Raw genomic sequence first — 20,836 nt, 5'->3', positions numbered from 1 at the left:
GATGTGATGTAAATTTTATCAATAAATTTACTTTTGTTTGTGCAGCAATCCCTCTTCTGCTTTTTTATATATATAATCTTTTTTTTTTTTTTTTTTTTTTTTTACTTTTTTTGATATCGCATACTTTCCCTACACATTGGGGGTTAAGTGGATGTGCCTTATTTAAATAAGTGCACTCGAAATTGCACTCAAAGTGCACTTAGAAGTGCAGTCGCTGTAGATCCGAGGGGGATATGCAAGGAAAATAAAAAAACAGCATTTTAGCTTGCACACGATTGGATGATAAAATCAGCAGAGCTTCCCCTCATTTCGGATCTACCCCTCAGATTTACAGCGACTGCACTTGCAAGTGCACTTTCAGTGCAATTTCAAGTGCACTTTGCACTTGTAGTTTGCACTTGCAGTGCAAAGTGGATTTGCCTTTCGTAAATAACCGCCATTGTGTGGAGAGTAGCGCAGTGTTTTTATTTGAGAAGATCTGTAGTGAGACTTTCAGCAATGATGCTGAAATTTAGCATAAGAACTGCTAATTATTCCAGTAATGGTCTCCTAACAGTCTGTGAAGTGCCAATATTCAAGTGCAGAGCTGGGGACAGAACACTTTGCTATGCCTAGCAGGACTCAATAACCTTGATCCCAAATCTCAATCCTAAGGATCCAAATCCTAGCTAGTTTAGTTTGCTAAAACACAGAGTATAATAAACAGTTGCCTTTTTTTTTGTAAAATACTGTTTCCATCTGTTTTTCATTCTTATTTACACCACCGTGGTTCTGATCTTCTCTTGCCTATTTAAGCCACTTCTTGTCTACACATTCTTGCTCCACTGTTGGCTGTGTATGATATCTGAAGATCGAATCCCTGACAGTGACAACAGTGGACCATGTCTTAGCAATACGTGTCAGCAGGGCCACTTGTAATTTCATATAATAAAAATATTAACAAACAAGAACGAGAGTGGCAACCAGGGGTGGGACAAGGGGTGGGCAGGAGAGGATGATCGCCCTGGGCACAATAGTTTATTACAGTAATAGAGGTGCCCTGACCCTAACCTTAAGAGAGGTGGGGGGGGGGTATTTTGGTATTTTTGCATCTTTGCCCAGGGCACTAGATGACCTTGTCCCGGCACACTGCCAACATGGGATATTTTAATGACTAGATCTACTTTAAACTGTGCTTTGAAGAGGAATTGAACTCTGGAAGCTGTGCCCAAAACAGTCATGAAGAAGGCAAATGATTGGACACCAGTATTGCCTAGGGTCTCCCTGCAGCTGATCTTTTCATTGCTGCCATAGCCCTTGTACACACGGTCGGAGATTCCGACGGAATGTGTCCAATCGGACCGTATTGTCGGATAATCCGACTGTGTGTGGTCTCCATCGGACTGTTTCCGTCGGATATTCCGACGGACCAAGTTTTCCAACTTGTCTATAAAATTTTCCGACAAAATGCTCCGATCGGACATACTCCGATCATGTGTAGCCTACTCCGACGGACAAAGTGCCACGCATGCTCAGAACAAATTCCTAGACCAAAGCTATTGGCTACTAGCCTGAACGTAGTCCCGTCGTAACAAAGTAACGTCATCATGTTATGTACAATCGGATTTTCCGACAACTTTGTCTGACCGCGTGTATGCAACAGTTTTGGATAAAATCCGTCGGACAAAATCCAACGGATTTGGTTGTCAGAATGTCCGACCGTGTGTACAAGGGCTTACTTTGTCTTGTTCTGCACTGTGTCTCTATGCAGAGGTGGCCATCTTGGTAGAGGCAGGGCTTTGCTTTCTGGTATCTGAGTCTCCAGCAAAGAGAACAGGGAGCAGCACAGCAGTGAAATCCCCAAATCTCAGGCCAAATACGCTAAGGAAAAAAGTCAAGAGAACAGAGCCTGAAATCTCTATAGTTAGCTGTAAGGCTGCCGGCACACACACAAACCAGGACGTACATTGCTAGTTTTGATGAGGAATTCCAGAAAAACATTTACAGTATTTTAATAGGCCTCATGGATACAAGTGCAGGAAGAGATTAGGGAATCTGACTGCTATATGCAAGGTAGACTGTTGCTCTTGCAGACATTTTCATGCATGGCCCAAGGTAACTTTTTTTTTTTTTTTAAACATATCTAAGAACATTTTGCAGATATTTTAGAGTCCTGGATGCAAACAATATCTAAAAAAACCCCCTCAAATTTCATAAGTTGTTTAGACTTGTTTTCATAAGATTATTCCATCTTCTTGAAGATTCCAAGCACCAGTACTGCAGCCATTATGAGGAAGATGTTGCATGTAACATTGGTCTTGCCGTTCGCATATTCATTGCAGAAGTCTCCAGAGCAGCAGGATGTATGCTTAGAGGCCACCAATACATTGTAGTTTGTTGGATTGCATTCCCTCTCATGAACACATTTTTTGGTAATCTTCACATTGTGAACTAAATACAAACACAAATAGGCAAGTAAGAAACATTGGATGATCAAGTTGCCTTTTTTGTTACATTTTTTTTATTAGAGTTTAAAGAGTCGGTTCTCACCAGAATGTGGTGCCAAAACCCGCATTGCACACACCGCGTTCAAAATGCACTGCGCTTGCTATCTGCAGCAGTGCCAGTGCAATGCTAACGACCCCCCCAAACGCAGATTGTAAACACAGTGCAATTGTCTGCACATGGATTGCGTTGTACAGAAGTACCATGAGATCCAGTCGCTCTGCATTTTGTAAAGTAGTTCTTGCAATACTTATGCTACAGTCCGGCGCAATTTCTGCCCATTCAAATGAATTGGGTGAAATTGCACCACACCCAGATTGCATGTCAATCGCACAGGAATGCACAGAGCAGTTCTGTGTGATTCATGATATAAAATGGCCCTTAATGTACATTACCAGCGACATATACAGGCAGCACAGTAGTATAGTGGATAGCTCTCTCGCCTAGCAGCAATAAAGGGTTGCTGGTTTGAATCCCAACCACGACATGACTTGCATGCTCTCCCTTTGCCTGTGTGGGTTTTCCTCCGGGTACTCCAATTTCCTCCCACACTCCAAAGACATGCTGGTAGGTTAATTGGCTTCTGTCTAAATTGGCCCTAGTATATGAATGTGAGTTAGGGACCTTAGATTGTAAGCTCCTTGAGGGTAGGGACCAATGTGAATGTACAATGTATATGTAAAGCACTGTGTAAATTGATGGCACTATATAAGTACCTTAAATAATAATAACATATAAATTAAGTCAACCTGAGACAAAACAACAAGGCAGGAATACAATTACCATCCCAATAAAACAGATCAGGCAAGAAATCTCAAAATTGGCATGTGTGGTATAAAGGGCAGCACAGTGGTGTAGTGGTTAGCACTTTCACCTAGCAGCAATAGACCTCAGGAGTCACATATCCATGATGTCTCATGAAGCCTATGTCATGATAGTTTTGTATTCAGAGGTAGTTTGAAAGTGACACCAGCATGGCCAAAGTTTGTTATATTTGGTAATTCTATCTTTGGAAATGTGTATCAACTACTCCATGTCTGTTATTCTATTCAATCTAGTGAACCAAGCTAGGTGCTTGCAAAAAATCGAAAGGGTATCTTGTGACCCTGGTGATCATATTATGAACACGAGCCCAGTATTGTGGAATGTTGAGACACAGACACCAAATGTGGATCTTAGTCCCTTGCGCGGTCCCACATCGCCAGCAATGGTCAGATGTGTTGGGGTATATTTTATGGACGATGTATGGGGTCCTATAGCATTTTAACAAACTGCCTTATAATTGTGTTCTTGACTATTAATGTTTAAGGAATCCGTGTGAATGACTGTGAGAACTGTATTCCAATCTTCTTCCGATAGTGTAACCCCTAGTTCCGGTTCCTGGGTTTGAACTAATTTTGTAGTCCTATTTAAAGATCAGAATAGAATAAGCCGTTAATAGTGGAAATCAGATGGCCAAGTTGCCTTTTTAATATAAGTTTAATGTGGTAGATTGTCTATTACAATTATTTAACTGCAAGTATTTGGAATAGTGGTATGTCTATATACCTATATATACCTATGTCTGTATCCCTATAGACAGGCAGACAGATGGTGAGATAGATGGATGGTTGGATGGATGGATGGATGGATGGATGGTTGGATGGATGGATGGTTGGATGGATGGATGGTAGGAAAGATGGATGGATGGATAGATGGTAGGATGGATGGACGGTAGGAAATATGGATGGATGGATGGATAGATAGATGGATGGTAGGATAGATGGATGGTAATATGGATGGATGGTTGGATGGATGGATAGATGGTAGGATAGATGGATGGATGGATGGATAGATGGATGGACGGTAGGAAATATGGATGGATGGATGGATGGTAGGATAGATGTATGGATGGATGGATAGATGGATGGATGGATGGTAGGATAGATGGATGGATGGTAGGAAAGATGGATGGATGGATAGATGGATGGATAGATGGATGGATGGTAGGATGGATGGATAGATGGATGGATGGTAGGATGGATAGATGGATGGACGGTAGGAAATATGGATGGATAGATGGATGGATAGATGGATGGTAGGATAGATGTATGGATGGATGGATAGATGGATGGATGGATGGTAGGATAGATGGATGGATGGTAGGAAAGATGGATGGATGGATGGATAGATGGATGGATAGATGGATGGATGGTACGATGGATGGATGGATGGATGGATGTTAGGATAGATGGATGGATGGATGGTAGGATGGATGGATGGATGGATATATGGTAGGATAGATGGATGGTAGGATGGATGGATGGATGGATGGATGGATGGATGGTAGGATAGATGGATGGATGGATGGATGGATGGATGGATGGTAGGATAGATGGATGGATGGATGGTAGGATGGATGGATGGATGGATGGATATATGGTAGGATAGATGGATGGATGGATAGATGGATGGATGGTGGGATTATGTGCCCTATTAGGAAGGTTTAGCATTACTACCTGTCCTGTGCTGAGAATGTAGTGACATAAGTACCACCAGCACATCTCACTGCTGGTAGTAATCCCTCTCCAGTGGAGAAAGCTGCAGTGGCTCTGTAGATTTCTGCAAGTGAGTTTATGGATGATAACAAAGAGTCTGTGGATTTGTGTAGATGGGACTATGGATGCATCTTAAAAGGATTTGTAGATGGCTGGAAGTAGGACTAGAAATGATTACACAGGACGTTCTGTGGAAAGGAGCAAGCTGGGCAATGGATGACGGCAAAGCCTGCCTGTAGATGGCTGCAAGTGGAGCTATGAATGGTTACAAAGGCATTCATCCTTTGTAGCCATTCATAGCCCCGCTTGCAGTGGAGGACCCATCCACCGTGAATGGATGCTAATGGGACTATGGATGACCACAAAGGGGGTTTATAGATTTGTGCAATTTTGAATATGGATGATTACAAAGGGAGCCTCTGAAGGGTGCAAGAAGGTTATTGAATGGTTGTAAAGGGGATCAGTAGATGGCTGCAAGTTACCTATGGAAAGTTGCAAGGGGGTATATAGATAGCTAGCTGCTTCAAAGGGGCCTGCCTGTAAATGGTATTTCTGGATGGCAATCTTTGTGTATATATAGGCAATTCAGGTTTCACAGTTATTTAGTCAGGTGCCAATTTCGCAATGGGGCGCTGTGATTTCTACTTACACTCCTGATTAAGCCTAAATGTTTATCATGACAGCTTTCCTTATCCATGACAGGTTTCCTTATCCTGTTATGTGTTACAGGGTCTAACATGTAACAGGTTACAAATTCACCAGCCCCCACAGCCCCCTGACTCCCCGTTGTAATAGGCGGCAGGGGATCCTCTTCCCTCGCTCTTTGTCACTGTCTGGAAAGAACGTGGCCGTGCGGGGCTCTGCCCACCCATCCACGTAATTCATTCACAGAGTTAAGTAAATAGGAAACTGCCTTTGCAGCTGTCGGCTTGTAGTTCTCAATGAAGTACCACAGTGCTGTTGAGCGCTGTGGTAGTTCATTGATGCTTCATGTTAGTGTGTAACTGCTTGTCCATACGGTGTATGAGCAGACAGCTAACACACAGAACCCTGCATAGCACCCACAATATGCCGATCTCTGATGCAATGCTTTTCAGGCTCCCAATATAAAAATAAAAATAAATAAATGCACATTTTTTTTATCTGCAAAAAGATGTGGATTCATTTTTATTTTTTTTAAAAAGGTGAACTTATCCTTTAAGTATAACAATAAAAGTCAAATTTAAACAATGTGTGAAATAAAGTGAAAATAAACAGCCAATCGCATGCAGGAAAATGTTAAAAAACAGCTGCCCTTGCAAATGATTGTCAGAAGTGAACACAGATTTACATCACTTATTTCTTTTTTGCTTTACGCACTGTGATTATGATTTTTGATTAGGTACTAAGCATTCCATTTTGCAACAAGCATTAGAAAATGAACAATTATATTGACCTCACTGTAATGTGGGTGACACGCCCAAAGAAGTCATATACTTACGTACTGCTTTGTCTATTTGTGTAAAACACAGGCTGGAGGAGTTACAGATCACTGCTGGCTGTTGGTTGCACAAAGTGTTGTTTTTCACATCAGTACATGAATAGCAATATAAAGATGCCACTAAAATAGAAAAATATAGAAGTGAGCGATTGATGCAAAGTAATGGTGACAACATGTAAGATCAGCATATTCTTCATAAATAGCTTTACAATTAATATAAGATGACTTGATTTTAAAAGAGATGTACGGCTAAAGGTTTTGTTGGTTATACGTCTCTTCTGGGTCAGAGAAGTGCACTTAATTTTGGACTCATGTGAGTCAGCTGACATGCTGCAAGAGTCAGCTGACATCCTACGAGAGTCAGCTGACATCCTACGAGACTCAGCTGACATCCTGCGAGAGTCAGCCGACATCCTGCGAGAGTCAGCTGACATCCTGCGAGAGTCAGCTGACATCCTACGAGACTCAGCTGACATCCTACGAGAGTCAGCTGACAACACAGAAAGGTTCCAGACTCTGGAAGGATCCTGAGCATATTGTTGGGATCCACCAACCTGCCCGATTGACAGCTTGCTATGGCTCTCAGCGAAGACAGATGCACCCGTTCCATCACCAACCCGGAGCTCCAGTGAGCACTGGAGTGGCAGAGCAGAGAGTGGTGCCTGCTCTATGCCCAGAGCAGACCGAGAACTCAGCAATCAGCGGTTATGTGATCGCTCAGCTTCTGGGTTTAGAGCCAAGATCGGACAGCTGCAGCATCCCTGCAACCCAGATAGCAAGCAATTAAAATAAGCTGCAAGTTTGAAAATGACTTACTAAACTATTGCTAGACTTGCCAGGATTCACAAGTTTGTTGCAAAATTGCAAGTCCGCATTGTGTGACTCCAGATCAACTTTCTTTGTAAACACTCTGCAAGTCTACCGCAAGTTCTGGTTCAGTTATTTGTGCAATAGTCACCCCACCACATGGGGTCACTGTGACTTGCAGTACTCTTGCTGTAGGTTCACCACTGCAACTTTGCTTTTACTAGAGATTTGCCACACAAATTTTCTACAAATTGGAAAACTGTCAGCTAGAACTTGTACTTCAAGTGCTCTGCAAGTGTACAATGTGCCAGTGAAAATGTGCAGCAAGTTAAAAGGCTTACAATTCAACACAGCCACAAACTAGTGGCAAATTATCCTGGGAAGGCGAGTATATGTGTTTATTTTTTTGAAATGCATGAAGGGTAAAAAAAAAAAAAAAACCTCAGCCATTAGAACCACTTTAAAGAGTTTATCAAACATATATAAAGTATGAATGTTATCTTCCCACTGTAATATTTCTTGATTGGGGCATTAATGTAAGAAAGAACTTTGCATATATAAATAAAATATATAATAAAAAATATAATATTTAATAAAATATAATAGTGCATTTCATTTAAGTTGATTCATATGATCATGTAGTAACAAACTATTGTGTCAAAGAGAGGAGGACTGTTCTCCCCTCTCTTTTACTAGTCAACTGGGCCATAGCCTTTAATTGGCGCTCCACTACGGTACCTTGGCCACAAATCCTCAACCGCATGATGAACATCAAACTTTCAGAAAGAATTCACCACATGCTATACGACTCAATGCCCCTTTACCAAAAGAAGTGGATGCTATGGGATACCGCTCTTTTAATTTAAGAGAGAATGGGAGGTATGGGGTGAGAAAAGGGGAACCTAGGCTCAGCTTTTTACTATCTTCCACCCCCCCGCCGCAACATTCAAGTATCAATTACTATATAACCCTTCCCACCTCTACCACTTACATATAGCCAATAATACAACAATGAGCAAATTTACAGATTCTTTTCTATTATTCATTCAACCATAATCCTTGTTATATTCCTGTACTACATTTATTGTTATTATCATATACTTTTATACCTGTACCTTCACTTAACTGTTTTATACTCTGACCTTACAAATAATAAAAATCGTTTGTAAACAAAAAAAAAAAAAAAAAAAAAAAAAAAGAATTAGAATTTCAAAGAAGAAAAAATAAATTTTATAAATGCAAATTGTATTGCAGGTAAAAAGATGTCAGCTGCAAAGGCTGTTGGTTCTTGTAGTTTATTCATTCATATAACTCTAGAGTTCGGAGCCTCTCATGGCCTCGTTCTTTTTAAATTGTGGCAGTGGACATGGGGAGAAAATCTCCTTCTAAATCAGACGGAACATGTTTTTCTCCTAAAAACGAATGGAACTTGTTTTTCTCCTAAAAACGGATGGAGCAGTGCAGCTCAGCTTGTCCTTTGGGCGCCCTCTTTCCTTTTTGAAAAGAACATGTAACATGTTCCCAAAGGTAAACTTGTCCTTTAACGGACTATTAGTACATTGGACAGATCTAAACCACAGAATGTGTGATTCTCTGCAAAACATAAGTATCCTCATATTTTATCCCTCTTAAAAACATTTCAGACCAAACCATTTTGCTGGCTTAAGACCAGAGCACTTTTTGCGATTCGGCACTGCGTGCAAAGTGGCTCCCAAACAAAATCGATGTCCTTTTTTCCCCACAAATAGATCTTTCTTTTGGTGGTATTTGATCACCTCTGTGGTTTTTATTTTTTGCGCTATAAACAAAAAAAAGCGTCAATTTTGAAAAAACTCATTATTTTGTACTTTTTGCTATAATAAATATCCCCCCAAAAAAAATGTCTTTCCTCAGTTTAGACCGATACGTATTCTTCTACATATTTTTGGTAAAAAAAATCACAATAAGCGATTATTCATTGGTTTGGGCAAAAGTTATAGTGTTTACAAAATTGGGGCTAGTTTTGTGGCATTTTTATTAATAATTTTTTTTTACTTGTATTGGCGGCAATCAGCGATTTTTATTGTGACTGCGACATTATGGAGGACACTAGATATTTTGGACACATTTTTGGGACCATTGTCATTTATTCAGCACAATCAGTGCTATACAAATGCACTGATTCCTGTGTAAATGACACTGGCAGTGAAGGGGTTAACCAGGAGGTGGCAGTGCAGGGGTTAAGTGTGTCCTAGGGGCATGTTTCTAACTGTGGGGGAAGAGGCTGTGTTTTACAGATCATTGATCTCTGCTCCAATCACAGGGAGCAGAGATCAGTGTCACTTGTTGCTAGGCAGAACAGAGAGATGCTGTTTACATCAGCATCTTCCCGTTCTTCCTCCCCGTGAGATGATTGTGGGTATCCCTGCGGTGATCGAGTCTGCGGGACCCGTGTTCAGACTCACAGAGGTCCCTAACGGCATGCGTGCCGCCAACATGCGATGGCACGGCGGCAAATTCAAAGGGACGTACCTTTACGCCCATTTGCCTGTTGCCGACATACATTGTGTTGCGCCAGTCGGGAAGCAGTTAAAACAGAAATAATATACTGGGACATGCAATAGAAAGGAAGATGTAGGTTTGGGGTTAATGGACATACACTTTATGCAAGCCGATATATATGTGGTTAGTTAGTTAAACAATAAATTACAGAAAGCGTTAAAATTCACCTAAAACCAACATTACATTCTGACTTCTTACATAATTTAGGATCTTCATTGTTAAAATATCTCTATCATAATTCCTAGGCGTGCTCAAATTTTTATGGCTCTGCAGAACAGGATCTGTAAAGGTGTAAAGTAAAAGTAACCTCTTTATTGTATCGTTGTGGGACAGAACGGAGGCACAAATTAATGGAGCAAAATGAGCAACAGAAAGCATCAGTCTCTCACCCACAGAGCTTCTGTAATATATCAAAAGGTGTGTATTAAGGCGCTAAGAAAGCAATCTGTGCTGGCTATGAGGTATATACACATAAATAGATAAGGTGCTAAATGCAAGTAAAAAGCAGCTAAACTTCTAAGCCCTTGTACACACGGTCAGACATTCCGACAACAAAATCCGTTGGATTTTGTCCGAAACTGGTGTTGCATACACACGGTCAGACAAAGTTGTCGAAAAATCCGATCGTTCAGAACGTGATGACGTAATTTAGTTACTAAGGGACTACGTTCAGGCTAGTAGCCAATAGCTTTGGTCTAAGAATTTGATCTGAGCATGCGTGGCACTTTGTCCGATCGGAATTCTCTACAAACGACCGGATCATATTGTTGGAAAATTTTATAGCCAAGCTCTCAAACTTTGTTGGTCGGATATTCCGACGGAAACTGTCCGATGGAGCCTACACACGGTCGGATTATCCGACAACACGGTCCGATCGGACATTCTCCATCGGAATGTCCGACCGTGTGTACAAGGGCTAAAATGTTACCAACGCCCATAAAAACTGTGTATAAAAAGTGAAGTAACGCTAGTTAAACCAATCTAGTAAACAGGTGAATAAATATCTGACCAATTATCAACAAGGGATATACGTATCCATAAACAGTAATAAGTAAATTCAAAAAATATTAATGATAATCCCAAAACACGTGATCTAAATCAATATAAATAAAAATGCAATAAATACTGATGTGAGAAAAAAACCCAAAAAAACTCATTTCGATTTGAATAAGGTACAATGTAGATGACATATAAAGTTCTTTATTGGAAAAATAAAATCCGCAGAATATAAACAATCCAAAGAAAATATATATAGTAATAATTTATCACTGTTTATGGATACGTATATATCCCTTGTTGATAATTGGGTTAGATTTTTATTCACCTGTTTACTAGATTGGTTTAACTAGCGCCACTTCACTTTTTATACACAGTTATTATGGCTGCTGTAATATAACCACCCAAATAGGGTGTAAGAGATTATTTTTCCACATTCATGAAGGTTAACCTCATTTATGGAGTCTCCAAGAAAGAAGAAGCCCGCCAGGGGGGTTTAATCCAGCAGTGCCTCTGTAATTCCAGGTTTGGGTGGCATTGGTCTTTAACTGCATAAAATATCTGGAAACTAAATAAAATATTAAAAACAAGGAAGGGAAATAGTGATTTTAGCGGTGCAAATAATAACTAAAACATAATAGACATTATTAGACTGATTACAACATTGTATTACAAATATTTATTAAATTCAAAGTTAAAATTCATTAACAATTATTAATGAAGTATAAAAACAGAGGACAATACAATGCAGTGGTTGTTCTCGTTAAGCACACATTATCCCAACATGTTTCACAGTAGTTGCTTCTTCAGGGGGTGTGTGGATATTTCAAAGAGATCTTTAGCCACTACAAAGGTGATAATATAGGGAGTTTGTCCACCTCAAGAAGACTTTAAGGCAACCTTCAACTTGGGATTCTGTTCAGTTACAGCAGTTTCCCAGATGCCCCCTGCGATCCAGCATGGCTGTGGGTGACTCTTGAGGTGGACAAACTCCCTATATTATCACCTTTGTAGTGGCTAAAGATCTCTTTGAAATATCCACACATCCCCTGAAGAAGCAACTACTGCGAAACATGTTGGGATAATGTGTGCTTAACGAGAACAACCACTGCATTGTATTGTCCTCTGTTTTTATACTTCATTAATAATTGTTAATGAATTTTAACTTTGAATTTAATAAATATTTGTAATACAATGTTGTAATCAGTCTAATAATGTCTATTATGTTTTAGTTATTATTTGCACCGCTAAAATCACTATTTCCCTTCCTTGTTTTTGATTCATGTTTCAATTCTCAGGGATGTGGTGCCTTACTTATTAGGTGTTTTGCGATGTTGAACCACTAAAATGCTCTAAATAAAATATTGTTTTAGGTATGTTTGAAGAGTGTATAACTTACCTCCTGAAATAGTCAACATGGCACTCAGTGAAAATAATCCTACTGCGAAGAAATTCATTGTGCTGAAAGAGATGGAATATTATGGTGGAAAGCCGATGTTTGGATAGACTTGTCTTTTTATACGTATGAGAAAGGGATCCTCCTATACACAAGGTGGGGTCTGAGAATGTTCTACTATAACATATTTTAAGAGGTTTTATGTATGATTAACAACATACTACACTATAGATGAAATAATCTGCAGTTTTCAGATTTTGTTTATGAACAGTGTGCCCTACCATTCATCTCACCTTAGTGATTCATCACAATTAGTCAGTAACGATGTTATACTATGAAATTATACCCAAAACAGGGATTATGTATAAGTATTCTTAATCTTCTTCTGTGACACCCTGAAAGTCTGTAAGTCATATTCAAATATAAGTGGTGTGAATCATGTTAAAATTCAGATCCACAGAAATTGTGGACCGTATTTGGACTCCTGTTGGCTCTTCAAATCAGTCCAAAACATCAACAGAGAGTCTTTTACGATTCACAACATGGAAATTAGTGTTATTTTGTAAAACAGTTTATTGTTGCCTTTAGCTTAAAACTGAATTCAAAGCGGCGTTCCAGCGTTTTTTTTATTTTAAAACACCCCCCCCCCCCCCCATGTTGTTTGCACCTAATCCTATATCAAGAGGCATTATTATCTAGTGTAGGTTTTTTAAATGTTATTTATTTATAAATGTTTACTGAGCAGCAGTCCCCATCGAGCACGTTCCCATCTGTGTAGGCACCTGAAGCCCACTAGTATGTCCTTCCGGGATATAGTACTGCTGGCTACTCAGCATGCACCTCCCGTTTGGGCGCATGGCCATAAACAACATAGCCATGCTACAAGCGGCGTATTGTCTCCTGGGATTGACAACGATCATACCCCAGGAGCCATTGTGCTGCCGAACCTGATGTAAATGCCTGGAACTATGCTTTAAGGCAAACAGCTGAAAGTCCTGTCTGCACCTTTCATTGGTCATCCATTCATAGACTGCATTACATTTATGGAAGCTATGGTTCAGAATCTATGAATGGGGGAGGGGGAGAGAAAGTGTTGGCACTCTTGATACATCACAGGTCCCCAGAACACCATCACTACCTGGTTATTGGGGTGATCAGAGGTCTGAAAACTTCAACTAAAACTTTAGCTAACAGCAAAAGGGACAGTTCTCATTGACTGTAAGTAACGGACCTTGTGCTAATTTTTTATAAAAATACTTTAGACAAGTGGTTGGCTAAGAATGGAAAGTAAGAGTAAGAGAAAGTAAGAGAAACACTGGCTGCAGCTGCTGTCTGTAGTTGCTGCCCTGCAGTGCTGAACTGATAACAGCTGTATTAGCAAGAGGAGGGAGCTGCTGAGCAGGAAGAGTACAATATACTGAGTCAGGCAACACTGCACTGTGGGATATGTAGTTCAGAGGAGAAAGATTCCACTGTAATCAAGAGCTTTTAAACTGCATTTCCCAGAGGGAGATTGCCAAAAGGAGGGGGAAAAGATGCATTTTCTTAGGCTCTGTAGGACATCGTTTCCTCTTACTGTGAGGGAGCCTGGAGAGTGCACATTGCTGATCAGTGTGCACCATCACTGTGGCATATCAGTGGTATGAATGGGATCCAGTGCTCTGAGTTTGGGGGTGCTGACAGCCAGAGTGCAGAGCAGAGAGTGGACTGTTACTGGTAAGCTGCTGCTGTGGGGATTTAAAATCCACTGCTAGAGAGACTAACCCCCTTAGGAACTGACCACACAGCCATTTTGTAGCCTTACTGCTGCCTGCCAGCTTGACTAGGACTATTCTCATGTGCACCAACAATTGAGCTGGGCCCCAAAGCTAGCCGGCTGAAGAGTTAAGAGACCAAAGGCTATCCCTTTACAGCTGCTACAGACCTTTACCTATTGCTTACGCTAAGCCCTTGTACACACGGTCGGAGATTCCGACAACCAAATCCATTGGAGTAATTCCAACGGATTAATTCCGGAAGAGGTCCGGAAGTGATATTGCATACACACGGTCGGACTAAGTTGTCGGAAAATCTGATTGTACATAACGTGATGACATTATTTCGTTACAACGGGACTACGTTCAGGCTAGTAGCCAATAGCTTTGGTCTAGGAATTTGATCTGAGCATGCGTGGCACTTTGTCCGTCGGAGTAGGCTAAACATGATCGGAGTATGTCCGATAGGAGCATTTTGTCTGAAAATTTTACTGGCAAGTTGGAAAAATTGGTCCGTCGGATATTTCGATGGAAACAGTCTGATGCAGACCACACACAGTCGGAATATCCGACAAAACGGTCCGATAGGAAACATTCCGATGGAATCTCCGACCGTGTGTACAAGGGCTAAGAGGTACCTGTCAGAGAACATTGCACCATATCCTAGCCATTCTCCTAAAATGCACTCTAGACTAGTTATAGTATTACTATTCACATTGCAGTTAATGCTTACATGCACGTTTTTTACAGAACTTTTTTACAGGCTTATTCACACATGTGATGACAGGAGTTTTACTGCATTGTAAAGCACCAGTGACCGCAAGGAGAAAAAAATGGTTTACTGTACGTCCTATTCACACTGCAATGCAGACCAGAACTGTGCTGCAGCCTGCTGCAATAAAATACAGACATGTTGCATTTTATTTAACCACCCTACACAGAATTGCATGGCACTGTAGAGCAGTGCAGCACATCACGCAACTTTTCTACACTTCCAATAAAGTTTGAAGTTTATAAAGTTTGAATAAGAAAAAAAGGGAGCTACTCCAAGTGTTTTTGCAGTTGTGGCCAGGAGGGCACCGTCCTCCATACATGGTGGACGTGTAGCAAAGTTAGGTGGTTCTGGATCCGCACATATAATTTTATCTATTCCCTCACCCAAGTGAACCTAACAAAGTCTCTACACGGGACATGTGAGATGACTAATTGCAATAATCTTTATGGTAGCTAGGATATCCATAGCGAGATCCTGGAGATCGCCCATAATTCCTTTGATCTTTTGAAGGCAAAATTGACATGGATCATGATCAATGAACGTATGGTGGCTATTCCTTTGGGACAAACTAGCCCACTTTGAGAAAACATGGACTCTATGGATAAAATACCTGTCAGAATCCATCTGATCTGGAGGGAGAGACACTAGCATCCCGTATAGCAGGGTGCCATAGCCTGGCACATAGGCACTACCACTTTCTTCCTGTCTTTTCCCATCTCCTTCTCTACGGGCTTTTCTCTTATCTTACCTAATTCTTTCCCCCTCCCCCTCTGCTTTTTTTTCTTCTCCTACACATCTTTTCTTCTCCATTTTTTCTACAAGATGGATTAACCTTTAACCCGTTGTTGGTCCAGAGCGACTTGGTCAATAAATATAAAGTGAAAGGGCTCGCATGAGTCCAAGTAAGGGAACAGGCAGGAGTTAATATGTTCAAAGTTAAGCACAGAATACCCTGTGCAAATTATTTCTTCACACTTACATTATTTCATATTACACAATAGCTCCCCCTGTTGGGGATGATGCAAATGATGCTCAGGTTCACGGACTACTGTTTGGATTTTACATTCATAGTACCCCGACTACCCGACCAGTGAGTGGGAAGCCACTCATGGGCCCGTAAGATATTGGACTGTTTGACTTTGTCATTCTTTTTCTTGAATGCACCCAGTTCCTTAATATGTCGGGCCAAAGTGGGTTTTCCATAACGTATTACACTTGTGTTAATGTTGAAAAAATTACCAATAAAAACGATTGAAACAAAAAAATAAAATATAACTTCAAGCAAAAAAAAAAAGGGAGCTATGTGTAATGTGCTGAATCACACCCTACACCGCCCCCTACTGCAATCGAGAATGGGCAGTTGCCGGAGAGGTAACACACTTCAGCAGCAGTCTATTCTTGTGTGAGTACAGCCTAACCCTGACCATTATATTAACCACTTGCTGCCCGCTGTATAGCAAAATGACAGCGGCAAATGGTTGTGTTATCCTGATCGGACATCATATGGAGGCGCGCAGCGCAGCAATTGGAGGTGCTATGTGTCAGTCTGACACACCGCAACTTCAATCACGGTATGAAGCCTCTGACTTACCATATTATCAGCTGTGACCAATCACAGCTGATCATCGCGGGAACCAGGATGTGCCGGTAAATGGCTTTCCTCGGGTTAACACTGACAGGGAGAGTCGATTGGCGGCTCTCCCTGTCAGAGAGGGGGGGGGGGGGGCTGTGCTGATAATCAGCACATCGATTACCAGCACAGCCCCATCAAAAGGTGCCCATCAGTGCCCATCACCTGCCAGCCTGTCCCCCTCCACAAACGCCTGTCAGTGCCCACAACAGTGCCAATCAGTGCCCCATCAAAGTGCCAATCAGTGCCACTCAGTAATGCCAGTCATTAGTGCCCCATCAGTGCTGCCTATCCAGTGGCACCTATCCAGTGGCGCCTATCAGTGCCCATCAGTTTTTTTTTTTTTCAAAATTGTCGGTGATCAAATACCACCAAAAGAAAGCTCTGTTTGTGAGAAGAAAATGATACAAATTTAGTTTGGGTACAGTGTTGTATGACGGCGCAATTGTCATTCAAAGTGCATCAGCGCTGAAAGCTAAAAATTGTCCTGGGCAGGAAGGGGGGAAAGTGTGCCCGGTATTGTAGTGGTTAAGTTCATTTACCATTAAACGGTCTTGGTGCTAATTCACAGCCCAGTTAAAGGTTCTTATAAATGCTTGCAGTACATTTAATTCAACCCAGTGTGTTTTGTTTATTGATATTAAATTGTTTGTCGCTTTTTACTAGCATACACTGTTAAAAGAATTATCATGTCTTCCAACTCTTGCAGTTCTTCAGAGTTAAAAAAAACAGAAAGCCTAAGGCCTCTGTGAATCAGCCGTTTGTTTATGCGTGTATCAAACAATTGCCACTGACTTGTACATCAGTATAGTCTTTTGCAATCTGTATCGGGAGAGCACATGACAAGGTGACAAAGCAGAGGAAAATAGAAAAACAGTGACAAGGCTTTGTTATGCCGCGTACACACGATCAAACAATCTGGTGGAAAAGTCCGGCAAACTCAAGTCCGCCGGACAATCCCCCCGTGTGTAGCCTCCGGCGGACTTTTTTTACCCAAAAGTACGGCGGACTTAGAAAGTAGTTTTGCACTCCAATCTTTCTGCCGGACTCGCATTTCGGCTGACAATCCGGCCGTGCGCATGCCAGTCCGCCGTACTTTTGAAATGAACGGACTTTTCCCGCCCGGAGAAAATTCCGCTCATCTTGAGCGCGTCTCCAGGTAGGCGGGGCCCGCGAAGGAGGCCTCGCTGGCCCTGCCACCTGGTATGGACTTAAAGGGGAACCGCAACGCCGAAAAAATCGGTGATGATGTCCCCGCCTATTATGATGTCACAGTCCCAGCATCCTCTGGGACTGTGACATCATACTGGGTGGGGACATCATCCGGTGATGTCCCTATATAAGTCGCCGCGCGCCTTGTCCCCGTCATTGTGAGCAGAGAGAGCGACGAGGCAACATCTGAAGAGAAGAATAGAAGAACAGAAGGCGGCGACAAAAGACCGGGCCACAGCCTGTAAAAGAGCTAGAAGAAGGTGCGGTGGCCCGGCAAGAAGAACCGAAGAGGGGGACAAGACCCCCGAAGTCATAAGAAGAGGGCGGCGATGAAGAAGAATGTCGGGCTCCTCCGCTAGCAAAAGATAGCGGAGGAGTCCGGCGAGAAGACCCCCGAAGACGGAAGACCCCCGGAGCTGTGCAATAAACTATTTTAACCCTTGTGTGTTGTGTTTTATTTTTACCTTTTTCCACAGGTGAATGGGTAGGGGTACATTGTACCCCATACTCATTCACATAGGGTGGGGGGGCCGAGATCCGGGGGCCCCCTTATTAAAGGGGGCTCCCGGATTCCGATAAGCCCCCCGCCCGCAGACCCCGACAACCAACGGCCAGGGTTGTCGGGAAGAGGCCCTTGTCCTCATCAACATGGGGACAAGGTGCTTTGGGGTGGGGGGCCGTGCGGCCCCCCCTTCCCAAAAGCATCCCCCCATGTTGAGGGCACGCGGCCTGGTACGGCTCAGGAGGGGGGCCGCTCGCTCGTCCCCCCCCCTTTCCTGGCTGGCCGGGTAGCGTGCTCGGACAAGGGTCTGATGTGGACCTGGCGGGGACCCCCACGCCGATTTTTTTTGGCGTTGGGGTTCCCCTTTAAGTCCATACCAGGTGGCGGGGCCAGCGAGGCCTCCTTCGCGGGCCCCGCCTACCTGGAGACGCGCTCAAAATGAGCAGACTTTTCTCCGCGTGTGTGGGCAAGTCCGTTCATTTCAAAAGTACGGCCGATAGTCCGGCGGACTTAGTACGCCGTATTAATCCGCTGAAAAAGTGCCGTGTGTGGGCAAGTAGCCCGTTCGGAAAGTCCGGCAGACAGTCTGGCGGGAAGTCCGCCGGACTAAGTCTGCCGGATAGTCCGCTACGTGTGTACGCAGCATTAGACATAACAGGGAGTTTATGAACAAGGACTTTCATGACCAGGTCACCAGATATTAGACTTGTGCATTTAGCTTTGTTCTGAATTGAAATTTGGACAAATTTTTCAGAAATTTGGATACATTAGAATAGTAATGAATTTAAACACTTAAGGACCGAGCCTCTTTCTGAGATTTGTTGTTTACAAGTTAAAAACTGCTTTTTTCTTTTTTGCTAGAAAATTACTTGGAACCCCCAAACATTATACATTTTTTTCTAACACCCTAGAGAATAAAATGGCGGTCATTGCAATAGTTTCTGTCACATCGTATTTGTGCAGTGGTTTTACAAGTGCACTTTTTTGGGAAAAAATACACTTTTTTAAATTAAAAAATAAGACAGCAGTAAAGTTAGCCCAACAAGATAATGTTACACCGAGTAAATTGATACCCAACATGTCACGCTTCAAAATTGTGCCCGCTCGCGGAATGGCGACAAACTTTTACCCTTAAAAATCTCCATAGGCAACGTTTAAAATATTCTACAGGTTGCATGTTTTGCGTTACAGAGGAGGTCTAGGGCTAGAATTATTGCTCTACCGATCACTGCAATACCTCACATGTGTGGTTTGAACACCGTTTTCATATGCGGACACTGCTCACGTATACATTCGCTTCTGCACGCAAGCCTAGCGGGAATTTTTTTCTTATTTATTTTACCTTTTATTTTATTTTTTTACACTTTAACCACTTAAACACCCTTAATAACCAGACCGATTTTCAGCTTTCGGTGCTCTCACATTTTGAATGACAATTACTCAGTCATGCAACACTGTACCCATATGACATTTTTGTCCTTTTTTTCACACAAATAGAGCTTTCTTTTGGTGGTATTTAATCACCACTGTGTTTTTTATTTTTTGTGCTATAAAAGAAAAAAGACCAAAAATTCTGTAAAAAAAAATGAATTTTTCTTCGTTTCTGTTATAAAATTTAGAAGATTAGTAATAAAAATTATAAACAACTCAAGATACACTATCAATGACCTCCCAATTAGTATATCATCACAGTGCTCAAACTCACCCTCCTCCCAGCTGCCACTTTAAAAATAAATGAATCTATCAAAAGGTGAAAAAACGCAAGTCTACCACTTAAAATGCAAATGACACCTAGTGGCGCTATAAAGACTGCACACTGTTAAAGAAACAGTGTGCTAAGATCCCCTAATTCTCCTAATTCTCCTGGCTTGGAGAATTAATCATCACCTGCATACATTATAAGCGTTGTTTGCCCGACACGAGAGTGCTGGGCAATACTTTTGGTGAGTGTTTTGAACAAGGGGGGCACGACCACTAAGGGTGTGGTGGAGGTTTTGCAGCTGATGGACATTTGGGTGCAGACTTTTCTTCTCTTTTTTTGAACTATTGTCATCATCACGATTATTACTCTTCAATAATTGCATTGGATTGAAGACCTGTTTAATGCACTTTGGAACTGCACAGTCTCATTAGAGCACTTTTTTGTTATTGTGTATGTGATTTTCATCGTTTGTCACTTTTTTCACTGCATTTTTTTCTGTGCGATTTATTTATGTATTTATTCTAACCTATACTTTTATTGTATTTTTTACTGTCACATTATCACGATATATTCACTTTATTGTTGATTATATTGATGCACAGTTATTTATCATTTTTATGTTGGTATTTTGGGGATCTTAACACACTGTTTCTTTAACAGTGTGCAGTCTTTATAGCGCCACTAGGTGTCATTTGCATTTTAAGTGGTAGACTTGCGTTTTTTCACCTTTTGATAAATAAAAATTATACTACTACATATCTTTGGTAAAAATAAGTACAAATTTGTGTATATTATTTGGTCTTTGTGAAAGTTATAGAGTCCACAAGCTATGGTGCCAATATCTGAAAATGTATCACACCTGAAGTACTGGCGGCCTATCTCATTTCTTGAGACCCTAAGGCCGCGTACACACGGGCGGATTGTCTGCCCAACTAAGTTCGTCAGACAATCCGACAGACAGTCCGTTCAACTTTTGAATGAACGGACTTGACCACACACGATGAACAGACAGTCCGCTGA

At 41.7% G+C, this 20,836-nt stretch overlaps 1 protein-coding gene across 1 annotated transcript; it reads right to left on the bottom strand.

The window, feature by feature from the left end:
- Window positions 1–1,975: 1,975 nt before the first annotated feature.
- Window positions 1,976–12,354, bottom strand: LOC143934493 (lymphocyte antigen 6E-like). Its single transcript, XM_077458151.1, has 3 exons — window positions 12,245–12,354; window positions 6,502–6,621; window positions 1,976–2,430 (listed from the first exon to the last, which is right to left on the bottom strand). The coding sequence occupies exons 1-3, from the start codon at window positions 12,300–12,302 to the stop codon at window positions 2,222–2,224; spliced, it is 387 nt and encodes a 128-aa protein (XP_077314277.1). The 5' UTR covers window positions 12,303–12,354; the 3' UTR covers window positions 1,976–2,221.
- Between the last annotated feature and the right edge of the window lie 8,482 nt (window positions 12,355–20,836).

Source organism: Lithobates pipiens, unplaced genomic scaffold (genome assembly GCF_037356315.1).
Source record: "Lithobates pipiens isolate NorthernLeopardFrog02 unplaced genomic scaffold, aLitPip1_a1.2 Scaffold_27, whole genome shotgun sequence".
Taxonomy (NCBI): Eukaryota; Metazoa; Chordata; class Amphibia; order Anura; family Ranidae; genus Lithobates; species Lithobates pipiens.
This window is presented reverse-complemented; position numbering and strand designations above follow the sequence as displayed.

What these genes read in the sequence shown, in the direction of transcription:
- LOC143934493 (XM_077458151.1), bottom strand. Translation starts at nt 12,302, where the DNA reads ATGAATTTCTTCGCAGTAGGATTATTTTCACTGAGTGCCATGTTGACT. An exon ending in CATGTTGACTATTTCAGGAG is followed by an intron (nt 6,622 to 12,244) that starts GTAAGTTATACA and finishes TTTCTATTTTAG; the next exon opens with TGGCATCTTTATATTGCTAT. An exon ending in ACAAATAGACAAAGCAGTAC is followed by an intron (nt 2,431 to 6,501) that starts GTAAGTATATGA and finishes GTTTGTATTTAG; the next exon opens with TTCACAATGTGAAGATTACC.